The sequence below is a fragment of the Odocoileus virginianus genome, chromosome 17 (genome assembly GCF_023699985.2).
Source record: "Odocoileus virginianus isolate 20LAN1187 ecotype Illinois chromosome 17, Ovbor_1.2, whole genome shotgun sequence".
Classification (NCBI taxonomy): domain Eukaryota; kingdom Metazoa; phylum Chordata; class Mammalia; order Artiodactyla; family Cervidae; genus Odocoileus; species Odocoileus virginianus.
Window position 1 is genome coordinate 38,368,678 of NC_069690.1, and position 14,249 is coordinate 38,382,926.

A 14,249-nucleotide genomic window follows, 5' to 3' on the forward strand; every position below is an offset into this window, starting at 1 on the left:
CGGGGAGGGCCGAGATTCAGACCCAACCTCACTGCTCACATTCCGAGCCTCCCACCATGCCACTGCCCTGTCCCCGCACCGCCCCCGGCTTGTGGGCCAGGGTTGGCATTTTATAGAACGGGTTCCTGTGACCACTTGGGGAAATCTTAGGCCTCCAGCCTCCTGTCTCCAGCGCCCAGCCTCCCTCCCAGTGCCTGAGTTTGGGGGAGACAGAAGAGCCGACAAAACCCTCTTTCTCTCCTATTCTCGTTTCTGGACAATGGGAAAGCCCTGGCTAAAGCCGTGGGGTTGAGGCCAGGCTGAGTCTGTTGGAAAGAACTTCAGAAACCCCTGACTCCCGGGCGGGGTAGGGTGGGGGTGAAATCTAGGCGCAGAGGGAGAAACCGAAGTGCCCAGGGTGACGCAGAGAGCGGCAGGGCTGAGGTTGGAACCCAGGAGTCCAGACACTCAGCTGGGAGCCCATGAGGCCTGCGTTCGTTTTTTGGAGACTTCAGGGCTCTGCTGGGTTCAGTCAATGACTCGGCCTGCTTTCTCCTGCTTCACCCCATCGCGGGCGCCCACACAGTTTGTGAGGAGAGGGAGGTGGCGGTGCTGAGGATGTGATTCCAGTGGGGGTGGCATGGGGATGGAACCCCTGGAAGGGTGAGCCTGGGGGAGGAGGCGGCATCTGCCCCCCCCCCCCCCCCCCCAGTTCCCATCCACCAGCCGCCCCCAGGGCTGTGGTTTATTTGACTAGGCAGCCCTTCTGGGCCCGGGGGTGGGGGTGCGCTGGGGGGTTGAGGGGAAAGGTGAGGTGATGGGAAAGGGCTGCTCTGGGGCTCCCTGCCCCCTCAGTCCTGGGGAAGGGGGATGCTTGACATCACCCGCAGGCCCTCTAACCCCATTCTTTCCACTGCAGGCTCTTTCCTTGGGTATGTTCGGTTATTCTGGGGGAAGGTCTGTTATTTGGGGGGAAGGGAGGCAGCTGCCTACTTCACAGGTCAAGACAGAGTTAAAAACAAAACCGCAGCAAATTCAACACCCCGTGTCCTTCAGGGACTTTCCATGACACCTTCCTTCCCCCTCTCCCCCAAGCCAGGGAGTACCTCCCCAGAGGGCCTCCCCACCCCAGGTGCAGCGGCTTTTGGCTTTTATGCAAACAACTGTCTGACTGGGAATGCGCTGCAGCCTGACCTTGTGTGTCCTGCCGCGGGAGCTCCTCTGCCAGCCCTCAGCCGGCCTGGCCTTCCCAGGACTCTCACCCTTCGCCCCCAGCGCTTCCTCAGACTCTGGATTCCAGGGTGTGGGAGGGAGACCAGGAAGCTAGGTCCTTGGCCCTCTGCCTGCCCTGGGGTGGCAGTTGCCTGCAGGTGGAGGTTTGCACCGCAGCAGCCAGCCGCCAGGGTGAATGGCCTGGTTGTGTGGAGAGGTGGGGGAGGGGGAGGGTGCAGGTGCGGGGTGGCCTCCAAGGCCAGGCCCACCCCGCCGCCTCTACGGCATCTACTCAGCTCCTGAGAGTTAGTGAAGGAAGCTATCCTCAGGCTGGAAGAAAGTCCATTCAGCCCCAACCCCAGCACCAGTCAGCTGCTGAGCTGGCTCCTCAGCCAACGGGGAGTCTCCCTGCCTCCCTCTTTTCTCTCTGAGCTGCTTTGGCTTTGGGAAGGGAGTGAGGATGGGGAAGGCCATCCTCTCCAAGGCTACTGAGCGGCCATTTTTTTTTTAATGTATTCAATGCTTCCAAACACGGGCAGGCTGCAAAGCCATTCTTCCCTCCCTGGCCTTAGTGTTGAGACTGGAACACCAGCTGGAGAGCCTCAGGACCGGCTGGTGGTGCTGAAGGGAGGGAGATGGTGCTGAACATGGAACCATGAAAGCTGCTGCGAACCCGGCCCGTCAGCTAGTCTTGAACTTCAGCAGTGTCTTCCTCCCACCTCTTCCCCAGAGGAAGGGCAAGGTGCTCTGGGTGAGACTGAGCAGAAGCCCAGACCAGCTCTCAGACTCCTCTGACCTTTTCTGAGACAGAATAGAAGATATCAAGACAGGAAGAGAGCCACATGATCCTGGCACCATTCTCCTCAGAGTTACCTCCACCGGCACCCAGCTTGGGCCTCCAAGTATCTACAGACTACATTTCAATGTGGTGGCTGAGTTCAACTGCAAGTTGAGTTTCCCAGCGTGGATGTTTCTGAGACCCCAGAGCTGAAAAAATCAGGAGTTGCCTATCCTTTAGGAAGGATCCCTGCTGGGAAGGGAGGGTGGGGTGGTGTCTTGGGACCGGGAGACACCATGCCCAGTGTGCTTGCCATGTCCAGGCCCGCGACCTCCTCAGGTCTCCTCAGTGAACTAAGGGCCAGTGGACCCAGAGTCCCACCATGGGCACTCGGGGCCAGCAGCAGGACACCAGCAGCAGGTTCAGCAAGACATCAGGCAAGATGTTTTAGTTCAATGATAATTCTGCTTATCTAAGTATCTGAACTTTAAGAAAGAGCCAGAGGGGCTAAGTTAAGAAAATATTCCTAGGGGCAGAAGGAATTCCATTTTCTGACAACAGCAACGACAAATGACAGGCATGCACCATGACTAATTTTAAACACACCAGTATTTTTTATTTCATTTTTCAATGTAAAAATCAAACATCATAAAGAAACTTTGAAAACTATCAGCAGGGTTGTTTTCAATGCGGGAATGCACTCATTAGGGTTCTGGCAAGGTGAGCATTGCTACATTTCAGAAGCTGAACCTGTACAGTCTTTACAGAGGAGTAGGGTGCTACAGTGCTCCAAAGGGTCAGACTCCAGGTCAAGAGGGAAGGTCACTGCTGGGCAGGGAGGGCATTTCTGAGAAACTCAGACAAGAGTGCTACGAGCACAGGCTGTGTCAAAACCACTCGGCAAGCTCTCCTTCCCTCACTCCTGGTGGGAAGGCCACCCTGAGCCCCAAACCACGTTCCCTTCTCACTCCCCCACCCCGTCATTCTGCAGACTAGGGTCATCCACAGACCACACGTGTGGTGGCTTTGGCAGCCAGAAATTAAAAATAAGCTACGGTTTTTCCAGTAGCCAAAATGATCCCTCACCAAAGCTTACAGACTGAGAACTTGAGCATGCAAAACCACAGTCTGGGTAAAGGGATGTCTGCTTTTCAAATGACCTGCTAATTCTTTGCAACCCACAGTAATTTGGTTTCTGTGAACCCACAGAAGCAGGCCCACTGAAAAGGGCCTTGTCTGCTAACCTGGAAAAGTCCTTGTGTAAATGAGTCACTGGCAATGGGATCAGTCATTTTTAAGGCTGCCCCATTTTCCTAACATGTCAAAAGGTCTATTCTCAGCCTTCTTAGGAGAGGAAGAAGCAAAGCTGCCCCCACATACAGAAAATGAAGTAGGCCCCACAGATGTGTGACTTGGGCTTGGGAGAAGGTGGGTGACATCATGGAACTGCTCTTGGGCTTTCTAAAGTGAGATTGATGGATGGATGGATGGTGAGGACCACTTGAGGGAACTAAATCGCTGGGAGAATTAATGGTGGAGGGCTCATAAGATGGTGAGCGAGCAAAGCTGGTTTACTTAATCTGACTGCAAAGTCATGAAGCTTCTGTACCATGTGGTTCATGCCCATTGGTTCTAAGGTTCAGCATATTCTTTACTCTTAGGCATTAAAACAACATGAAGCAAACTGTGCGTTCGGGGTAAGTTGCCTCTATTGGCATGTGAATTTCTATCATGGTCTTAGTATGATTTTTGAATATTTTCCATGTCTTTAAATCCAGATACAGAAATATGTGGAAAATCTACAGCCACCCAACATAATCCACCCGCTTCCCCCCCAAAAACAAAGTAATGTTACCTAATAGACAAAATTACATAAAACCTCACAACATCCTTGGGAGGTAGATATTGTTATGTCCTTACATTTTTAAAAATCAAAACATTAACATTCCAGTTTCAAATAGCAATTCAATATCAGCATATGACAGTTCACGATTGTAATATTCAGAGGAAACTTGCATCCAGCTTCTTCAAAGTGCAAAGACCTGTTTCTCATGTTGATGACACGGTGTGGGACAGGCTATATACAGCTTGGGTCAACAAAGGTACAGTCTTGCGCTAGGAGCTACACAAGTCCAAAGTCTAGACCACTCTTCTAGGCTCTTCCAAGTCCACAGTCTCCGACCCTGGGTTCACGGATCATTCTCAGACCTTTTCAGTCAGTTAGGCTTAGAGACGAGTCCTTTCCCTGGGATGGCCCAGGTTTTGGTTTAGTTTTTGGTTTTAGGTCAAAATTGTCCTTTTCATAGGCACTTAAATCCCCAATCATTCTGCTTTTCTGAACTCTGCCTATAGAGAGTCTCTGAACTGTACTTTCTGAGCACAAAAATAGCTCCTGATTCTTTAAAAGATGAGGAGGATCACTGCCTATTTCTTATCTTCTGCACAGCCTGAGTCCATTTTCTAGGGCAAACTTTTCATCACTCCCCTTTCTTTTCTCTTCTTTAACTCAAACTTTTAACTCTGTTTGTCAAAGAGCCCGGACACTCTGAGGACTCAAATCTTGAGTATTATAGAGTTTCCAAATCTCCACTAGAGACCAACGTACCTACTCATAGTGGGGTACACTTTAAAGTTACAACTTCAAACACTAAACATTTAACATTTACACTGCAGTCTTACTGCCTGTCCTGGGATATATATCAGAAGTATTGCTTTTTTCCCCTAAAAACATTCTAAACCTCACATTTAGCTGGGGGAAAAAAGCAGAGGAGGGGAATAAAACAAGTGATACAGAAGCTCCTTGGAAAAAGCATTATGCAGAAGCTAGGTTTGTTACTAACACGGTGTTTCAACTGAATAAAATGTGTTTTTAAACATCTCTCTTTGCAAAAGAAATCTGAGGTCATTTTACTTCTGGGTCTGGTAAAATGTTAAATAAGCTTTGCCTTTAAACGGTGAGACATTTTGTCACTGATAAAGTTGGAAGCTGAGTCAGGAACAGCTTAGAATGGATAACAAAGCATAACATTAGCTAGCTTATCTGTGTCAAGGTTAATATCTTCTTGGAAGAATGATTTAAGGAATCTAAAGACTTGTGGATTTATTAATATTTTCTTCTGGTGGTGGTGTGCAGTATAATGGGGAAGACACTTCTGCCAGGGAACTGAAGGAGGGAACACAGGCAACACTTCAAATAACAAGAAAAAACGTTTGGAGAACAGCTCTCTTCCTTTTCCACTCCTTTACCACCTTGGCTGTAGGGGAATTTTTCACTGGTTTGGCTGTTCCTCAGATTTCGGCCTCCTGGGTGTGTGGTAGGGGCCTGGCTAATAAGAGGATTGGGGAAAGTGAAGGAGAAAGAAAACCTACACAGCTCACAGTCACAGGGACTCTGGCTGAGAAGAGGACTGTGCTGTCAGAAGCTGCCGAACACCTCACTGTAAAGCAGGGTCAGATGTAAATCTTAACCTGCCCTCCTCTCTAGGCATCTTGCTAAGGTTCTTCACCTCCTTCCCCACCCCAAGCAAGGGAGAGGGTTAAGTAGCATAAGGAGTGCCTGCAGAAGTAAGTGTTTACCTGTATTGTGGCAACTGCTACATTCCACCCTGTTCAATTTCAAGATAGAAGAATGTGGAGTTTCCACATACACATTTTCTCGGGACTTGACATGTCCCAATCCGAGGCTCAGAATGCAACAGTGAATGTGCAGCCTGTGTGAGGGGTCACCTCACTCACAAAACTGACCTCAGAACAATGGAAATCATTCAGAAAATTCAGAAATCACAGAGAAAACCAGGGTCATAGCTACAGAGTCCCCATCTTGGTGGGAAGGGCTTTAGTTTCACTATCTTAAAGTGCAGAAGATGATGTTTTCTCTAAAGACTCTCCCCCTAAGCTGGTGGAAATACTCGCTTTCCCTAGCTTTCTCTTCTGCTAATCCTTGCTTCCGAATTCTCTTCCTTTTGTCCCCTAAAGAGTCAACAGGATGTGTGATATTTCAAAAATATAACAAGCAGCTCCTCTTTCACAATGGGTGTAAACAACCTGGTGTGGCTTGGGGTCTAGGATTACAGACACACAGTGATGTTCAGAATCCCACACACCGAAATCCTTCTAGTCTTCTAGCTGAAATCTCAAACATGTTGGGACTGTTGCCATGGAATTTCACAAAATCTTTTTTTCCTGAGACAGACGCCATGCTACAAAGAAGGATAAGCCATTTGTGCAGTCTGAGGTGGAACATTTAAATTACTGGCAGCACACAGACGTGTTGAGTTTGAGCCTAATGCATAAAGCCCTTTCGAAATATCAAGGCAGATACATAAAACGCTATTCTACCAGGAATTGGGCATTCTTGCCTCTGCTAGAAATGTTCACACAACTGACTCTTAATTTGTAAATAGGCTCCAGGAAGTGGTCCCTGGAAGCAGCATTTATTTTTCCTAACACAGTTACTTTCAAAGGAGAGAAAAAATAAGGCTCTGTAAGCAGCTGCAGGTGCCAGTTTGTGTGCACACTCGGGGGCAAGATCAAGATACCTTCCTGTTTTTTGTTCTCCCTTCACACTCACAACTCAGTGGTTAAAGGAAAAACTTAACAATACTACCATTTTCACACCAAAGAAATGTGAAACATATATTCATATACACACACTCTTCTGCTTAATACCCATACATTAAGAGGTTAAAAAAAAATAATTGTGGTTACTACACAATCACATAAATTTAAAACTGGAAAAGACCTTAAGAGAACATCAAAATCCAATCCAACCCCTAATTCTGTGGTTGAGGAAACTTAGTTTTAAGAGTTAAGTGATTTGCCCAAAGTCATTCCACTAATTAGTGGCAAACATGGAATTCAGCTAACAGATTGTGTGACCCCTATTCCAGTGCTAATTTTACAATTATCACAGCACTTTTCCTTGACAGCATGTCTCCCATAATTAATGAGAAAGATGTCCAACACATCTGCAGAACCAAGAGCAAATTGTCAGGAAACTGTGGAATACAACAGCTCCATTTAAAATGTGGGGCGGGGGGTGGTGGAACCCCCAACCTGCCTGATGAAGGAGAACCTGCCCACAGAGGTCCTCTCTCCTCACCCATTCGGAAGCTCAGCTCTGATCATGGTATCTAGCCTTGATTCCTTCCTGTGGGCTGGGGGAGACTAAGTCATACACTTTGGATTCTTTGGTTTTTGGGATTTTTTGTCAAGTCATTGGCAAGTTTGCTTTGGGTTTGTACACCAATACTCCACAAAAGGAGATGAAAAACTTCTGGTGGCTTGCTTGTTCCTCCCTCCCTCCATCCCTGGTGATGATGCTGAATCACTCCCCGCTCAGAACCATGCCTGCCAATCTCCATCATAGGAAAAGGATGCCATCATCCAAACAAACAACCTCCTGGAGTTCCAACGACAGTCTAGGTTTAAACCACTGGTTCTTCTGATACAGAGTTTCTTCTGTGCCTGGTTTAACCCAAAGCAGCTTTAATGGGAGATGGGAGGATAAAAGTAGAAGCGGAAGTATCATCGGATAACTTGGGTTTTTTTCGCTTGTGTGATAAGAGGTGGCTCTGATGCTTGGAGAGTAGGGGCTTTGGTTTTTGGTAACTTATTTTATGGCTGTTCTTTTCCTTACTGTTAGACTCTAATTTGGGATGGAGAGTTCATATTCTAAACTTTCAAACCTGGGTGAAGTGCAGATGGGCAAGGTTTCCCAGCAAGGTTAGCTGGTCAACAGTTCTTTCTGTGGACCTGAGCATAGGACTATGAGGCTTTTCCACATATGGCCGATGTATTTAGAAAACAATGTTTCACACAGCAAAACCAGGGGACTCTTCTGATTGGCAATAGACTCCAAAGAATGCCTCTCTATTGCTACAAAAAATAATGACCAAATATTTCATTGGCTTTTAAATTTCCCTGATGGGAAAATACAGGTTTCACAAAAGTAGTAACATGATATATCTGCAAACGATTTCTGAATGGGGACAGCATTTCTCTGCTGCCCACGTGAATGTGATCCTTTGGACACTAAAATGGTGTAGAAAGGGGTTTGGAACTGAGTTTGAGAGTGATTTGGCAAGTGGCATTATCAGTTTTTAAAAATGATATGGAATGATCAGGTGACAATTATCTCTGGGCCTGGATGTTCATTTCAGCATGGCTCTGTGTTCTCCCCTGGCTATATGAGACGAGAACTCATAACGATCATGGCTTCGATATCCACACATGTTACACTCAAAAGGGTCACGAAAGCCATGGCAACCCATGTGAATAGTGAACATAACGTAATCCAGGAAGAGGACTCGGCAGTGGTCACACCGGTACACATCCGTCACCTCTCCTTCTTTGTTGATCACTTTGATGGAGTCTCTTGGGCAGATGGGTGGGGGCTTGAGGAGTTCATAAGAGCGGGGGCCCTCCTTCAGAAGCGGCATCCCATTGCGGACGCGAGGAGGGACCATGGGATTTTGCTGGTAGATGTGATTCTGGCGTTCCTCGTGGTTGCTGTCAGTGTCCGTGGAGTCGTGGCCACTGTTGGTGGGGGACAGACCTCTTTCAGAAGGCAGACTCTTCTCTGGCAGGTGGATATTCTTCTTTTCCAGCTCCTGGGGGGCACCATTTGGCATCTCGGCGCGGGTGAGGGCTATGGGGTACATGCTGCTGATAACCGGGACCATTTCTGAGGTGGGAGCAGGTGGCGTCTGGACCAAGGGGCGCAGGGCTTCGGCCCCGAGATAGCTGATGGCGTTATTGATGGCCTGGTCCATCATTCGGGTCTGGATCATCTCGCTCTCCTTCTCGTACATGTAGCTAGGATTATAGCTGACATCAAAGCAGTGGCGCTTCTCACCTACAACAAGGGAAAGAAACGGTGACAAAAGGAACAATACAAAGGCACAGAGTTTTTAAAATGATTTTCTGGAGCCCTTGAGAAATGAGGAAGGACAAGTTGCCTGCTTAAGAACACTCAGCCCAGGCGAAATGGTCCTGCACGGTGCTGAAGTCTCAAGGGACAGTGGTTGACAGCACATGTTTGGACAGTCAAAATAACTGAAACCAGCAGGCAAGAGGGAGTCAGAGATGTCACTAAGTTGAGGCTACAATGTGAGTTGTTTTCACTGCTCATGTCAGAGGGGAACCCTGGAGAAAAGAAGCAAGAGAACATCAGCAGGGGGCTTAGGAGGGGGGGGGAGTTGCCAGTGTCAGGAGCGTGGGGGCTTCTGCATCTCTACTATTCATGAACTCTCAAGATGCAGTCCATTCCTGAACTCTTAGTTTGCTTGTTCTTTTCTGCTTGTGATACTAGGGAGCCAGGGGACCGGATGTGCTGCAAAAAGTGGGGATGCTCTGACCTCGGCAGTTTTTTAAATAGCTGCAGAGGCAGAAAAAATAGCCCCCAAAACTCCAACTTACCACTCCCGAAACACATCGGTCATTAGATTGACTGAGATTTAAATAAAAGCACTTCAAAGGCAGGGGGTTTTAGAAAGGCTCTCTTGATGAAAGATCATGATGTTTGTCCTCATAAAGTGTGTTATTCTTCTTTTGTTTGAAAAGATGTGTCATTGATACATATGTGATCATCAGGACTTATCTCACACTTAACTGAAAAATTTATTTGTGGTCACCCTCTCCTACTTCTCATGTCAAACTGCTGAGAAATTTTGAAAACAGAGTTTAGCCACCTTCAGGGTGTGTGGGTGTTCTGGTTTGAAAACAGGCTCTTTAGCCATGGGGAAGGCAGAAGTTGGGTCTGCAGTGATGGCAGGTGAGCTCAATGGTGAGTGGCTGGTGGAGGCACAAGAAAGTGGGGAAGACATGTCAAGGGCTGGAAGTGAGGCCAAGGTTACTCCTGATGCTTTTTCATTCTGTAGACACTGGATGCTGAGAGATTTGTTAAACGATAACCTCTCTTCCCTAACATTTCCGAAGCATGTTATGATTCCAAAACTTGTCACTGCCACACAGTAAAGGCTTTAGGCAGGAAAAAACACAAAAAGACAAAAGGGACTGAAAGAGCCGGCTTCTGTTCTTGAGGACTCGCCAACCTAGGGAGAGAGAAGCAAGAGTTGGAGAGCTGGGACTGGAGAAAAATAAACGCTAAAAGTTTAGAAAGGGCTGCCTTGCTCTACAGAAGCTTTTATTCTAAATGCCATGTCTGAGGCATTTAAGCGGGGATGGGGGAACATGTCTTCTGTAAAAATGATTATAAGGCAAGGGCAGGGCAGTCTGGCACAAACTATCTATTTAAATGTTAAGGGAATACAAAAACATCAGGAGTACTTTCGGAAGGGAAAGTATTCTTAGAAAATCTAAAGTTTGAGAAGGGTCTGGATGAACTGGTTGGATTTAGATTTTCAGAGAGGCAGAAGAGACATCCTAATTGAGACATGAGCATGAATCAAGACAGACACGAGGGACCATCCAAGAGGAATGAGAGAGTCAGGATACAGTATCAGGACGTAGGGCACGAAGGATTTCTCAGATTTCACTTATTCCTCCGCACCGTGCAGGAGCAACGCCCCAGGGCAGTGCAGTGGTGGAGAGCAAGAGCTCTGGAGCCAGACGGTAAGGATTTGCTGCTGCCTCACCACTACTAAAGGTGTGAGCGGGGTAAGTTCCTTGACCTGTCTGTGGCTCCATGTCCTCGTGTAACATGGGGTGATGACTGTATCTACCTGAACTAGTAAGAGCTTGGAAGAGTACCAGGCACACCGAGAGCACTCAGGAGACATTAGGGTTTTTTATTTGGTTTGAATTGGCTTGCGTTTTCTTTCTTTTTTTGCTAAAAGAAATTTGTTTTTTTAAGGAAACTTTATATCACCAACATAAATGGAAAACCAGAGTCACTTGCCACAAATAGAAGGTTAACTATGAAAAATAAAGACAACGAAACACAGCAGTTTATTAAAGTTTGATCAGATACTCTAAGTACCTGTAGACAAAGATCCCCTCTTTCTTTGCTAAAAATAGAGTTTACCGAGTGTGCGATTAGTGTTGAAGACAACTAATATCTAATAAAGTCTAAATCTTTCTCCTTGGTATAATCAGGAAGATTCAAAGAGAACTAAAAAAAAATATTTTTCTGGCCACATAGATCAAGGTTTTCAAATGCCCTGTGAGCCTCCTAGCCTTTTGCCTACAACATTTCGGGGAATGTTGAAAAAAGGTAACACATGGTGGGAGCAAATGATGCCTACTCTGAACAATCAACAAACAGTAGGGCTTAGATCTGGACAATGGCAAACCTCTAATGTTCTGGAGCAAGACAGGCTTGCGGTCAGAATGTTATTTTAAGGATATTAAAGTAACAGCAATGTGTAAGGTGGACCAGAACATTGAGAAGTTGGAGACAGAAAGACTTGCTAAAAGACCTAATCAGACGGATTTGTCCTGCATCCCCACTACCTTAAGGCCGACTTGACAGCTTCCAGACAAATACCTGAGAGAAAAAATATGCCAAGAAAATCACCGTGCCTTAACTACTCAATAAAAAGGAACAGAAACAAAGACCTTTGCCAAAGTAATCAATAATTCTTTCAAGGGCCAGACTGGCTGTGTCTCTGATCAGAGCAGTTTGGAAGAATGAGACTGGAATACTTGAAAGCTGGCTTAAGTCGCAAATATTCATTCCCCTGAAAGTGACACAGAAATGATGAACTTTGGTTTCCTGGCCTTTTCAAGGTTACTGATGATTTTCCAGTGGAGCTAACTCTACTCAGTTCCTCCAAATACTAGGAATCTCTGGAAGTCTTTTTATCTTTTCGCCTATCAGAGAGGCTCCAGAAACTTTCTGAGGTGGGGCAGACACATCCCAACCTCTGCTTTTATCCTTTCTCCCAAGAGTTTGTTTGCGCCTACTTAGGCCAACGATTTCACAGTCTCTACCACCTGCAGCACATGTCAAAAAACAGCTGAGTGCTAAGGTTGTAAGAGGCAAAACAGCAAGAGGAAAATCAACTCTGGATGTGGAAATATGCGACTGAGTTCTGTGGTTAACGCAGACCATTGTTCATTTTTAAGAAGATGGGAGAGCCTCAGATCTTCACGTGCACGCAACCTGCCCTCATCAGATCCCCTCATCTCCGAGTTACGGTAACTTGAGTAGTGCAGATGATTATCAGTCACCTGTAGACACGATGACTCAATGTGTATGAAACTCAGGAGGGGTAAGCTACAGTAATTGAAAAGCCAGCAGCTCACGTTTCTTTAGTAACACACTCATAAAAAAGGTTAGTCAAACCACAAGAGTGTAACTGCTCCCAAACCTGCTCAGAGCCTCCAGTCCAGCTTCTAGTCAAAATCAAACCACACCTCTGCGTGATTAATAAGAGCAGCTTCGGGCTGGAGTGGAGGTTTTCTTCCAATGAGAATACAAATAGCAACAACAAGTCCTAAGTTTAGAAACCCAGGCTGTCTCATTGGGCTGTTCCCTACCTGTGATTCCTTTTAAAGGTGTCAATCCCTATTGCCTAGTCTTTTGGTAACCCTGAACTGAGCATCTGCCCATCCTGAGTTGTGGCAATGTGGTGAGGGCATATGGTCTTTGGCTGCTAAGTGCCAACCTGAAAGTACATCCTAGCCTAGAGCTAAAAGGAACCTTAGCTGGGCATGTGGATTCAGACTTCTGCCTTGGGCATCCAGGGACAAGATCCACCCCTCTAACCTGGTTACTTCTCTACTTCACAGTACCAAGCACTGGGCCTTATGTGTAAACACTAAGAAGAATAACTACTATTTATTGAGCCCTACTATATACCCAGTGCCATCCTAGGTACTTAGTATATTGTCTCATTTAACCTAAGATAAATTATCATCTCTTAGTCAGATGAAGGACTTAAGGCAGAAACAAGTTGACTAATTCGCACAGGCTGCTCAGCTGGTAAATGGAGATGTGATCCATGGGCCCATGTACTTCAGTAAGTGTTTGAGCATTAACTGTTTCCTGGCTGCTACCTCACCCGTGTCTCAATCCCACCACCAGCAATGACTCTGGATTCTCTGCTGGGATGGTTTCCGTAAGCACAGAAAAGCAACTATGCTTTGTTCTATATGGACCACGACCATGCATTCAATAAAGATCTAGATGCATAGAGCTGTCATGATGTCCATAAGTGCTTAACAGAGTCCTGGCACATGTGAGCACTCAATAAGTGGTAGATCTATTATTGTTGTTGTTGTTAGCTTCATACCATGATAGGTGCTTTGAAGAATACAAACTTAATTGCAATCCAACAGGAGATGTAGCATGTGCACAATTTCCTTACATATTAGTGTACTTAATACTACGTGATGGGACAAAGTATAGAGTAGCCAAGATAGCAGAGACAGGAAAATACACACCACACCTCAAATATGCCAGATAACATGGGACAAATACTAATTTATTCTTCCTCTAAAATCTGCTTGAAATCTGAGGTGGTGGAAGTGATGGTGGCGGAGACAGTTACACATATCACGAAAAGCAGACTGTTGAACCCGCCTGGATTGCAGGGGGAGGACAGAGAGAGGACTCAGGACAGTATGGGAATGTAGACCACGTGGAGGTTTAGGGCAGATGGGAGGGAGGGCATTCCAGACAGCGAGAATGATAACATAGAAGTGGGAGTAGTTCATTATGGCTGAATTAAAAGATTAGTTGGCTGAAATGATACATTTAGAAAAGACAACTTAGAGACAGATTGTGAAAGGCTCAGAACGCCTGGGTGGTTTAGATTTTATTCTGATGAGAAGCCATTGAAAGATTTTTTTTTTTTGACGAGGAGGAGAAATGATTTTGACATTAGAAAAATAACAATTCCGATGTGATAGTCATCACAACAGGGTAATGTGAAACACCAGAGTTTTCATTAAGTCTTTAAGCTTCTTCAAATCACTTAATTGTATCTGCTGATACCTTCATACCATTTCCCACGTGTATCATCGCTTACTCTTACTCCAAGCACATATCCTCCCCCTAGAAAAGGGCAGGTAAGTAGGGTAAATGGAATATCTGATGATGGTGATGGCTCTGATCTCACTCTAAGTGAGACTGAAGTGGCTAACACCTCTTCCAGGAGGAGAACAGAGGGTAGGAAGCCACAGAACAAGAAGCAGGAAGGAGGAGAGAGAAAAGAGAGAGTTGTGGGGGTGGCGGTGAGGAAAACGGAGCTGGAGACCACATTCGGGTGCTGCAGAAGCCTTTGTCCCCTGTGAGTCACCGTGAAGTGCTATTTGGTTGTCATCTGCCCTGATGGAGTCACCACAGCTCTTTTCTCAAGAAAACACACCCTTA

The 14,249-nt window shown here is 46.3% G+C and overlaps 1 protein-coding gene across 5 annotated transcripts in view; it reads right to left on the reverse strand.

The window, feature by feature from the left end:
• Positions 1 to 2,560: 2,560 nt before the first annotated feature.
• The window catches only part of IKZF3 (IKAROS family zinc finger 3), a 90,436-nt gene continuing 78,747 nt past the window's right edge, over positions 2,561 to 14,249 (reverse strand). For all 5 annotated transcript variants that reach the window (XM_020898190.2, XM_070479409.1, XM_020898192.2 and 2 more), the window contains one exon: positions 2,561 to 8,825. In XM_020898190.2, the coding sequence (XP_020753849.1) occupies positions 8,122 to 8,825 (704 nt within the window). In that variant the 3' untranslated portion in view covers positions 2,561 to 8,121. The remainder of the gene's footprint in view (positions 8,826 to 14,249) is intronic.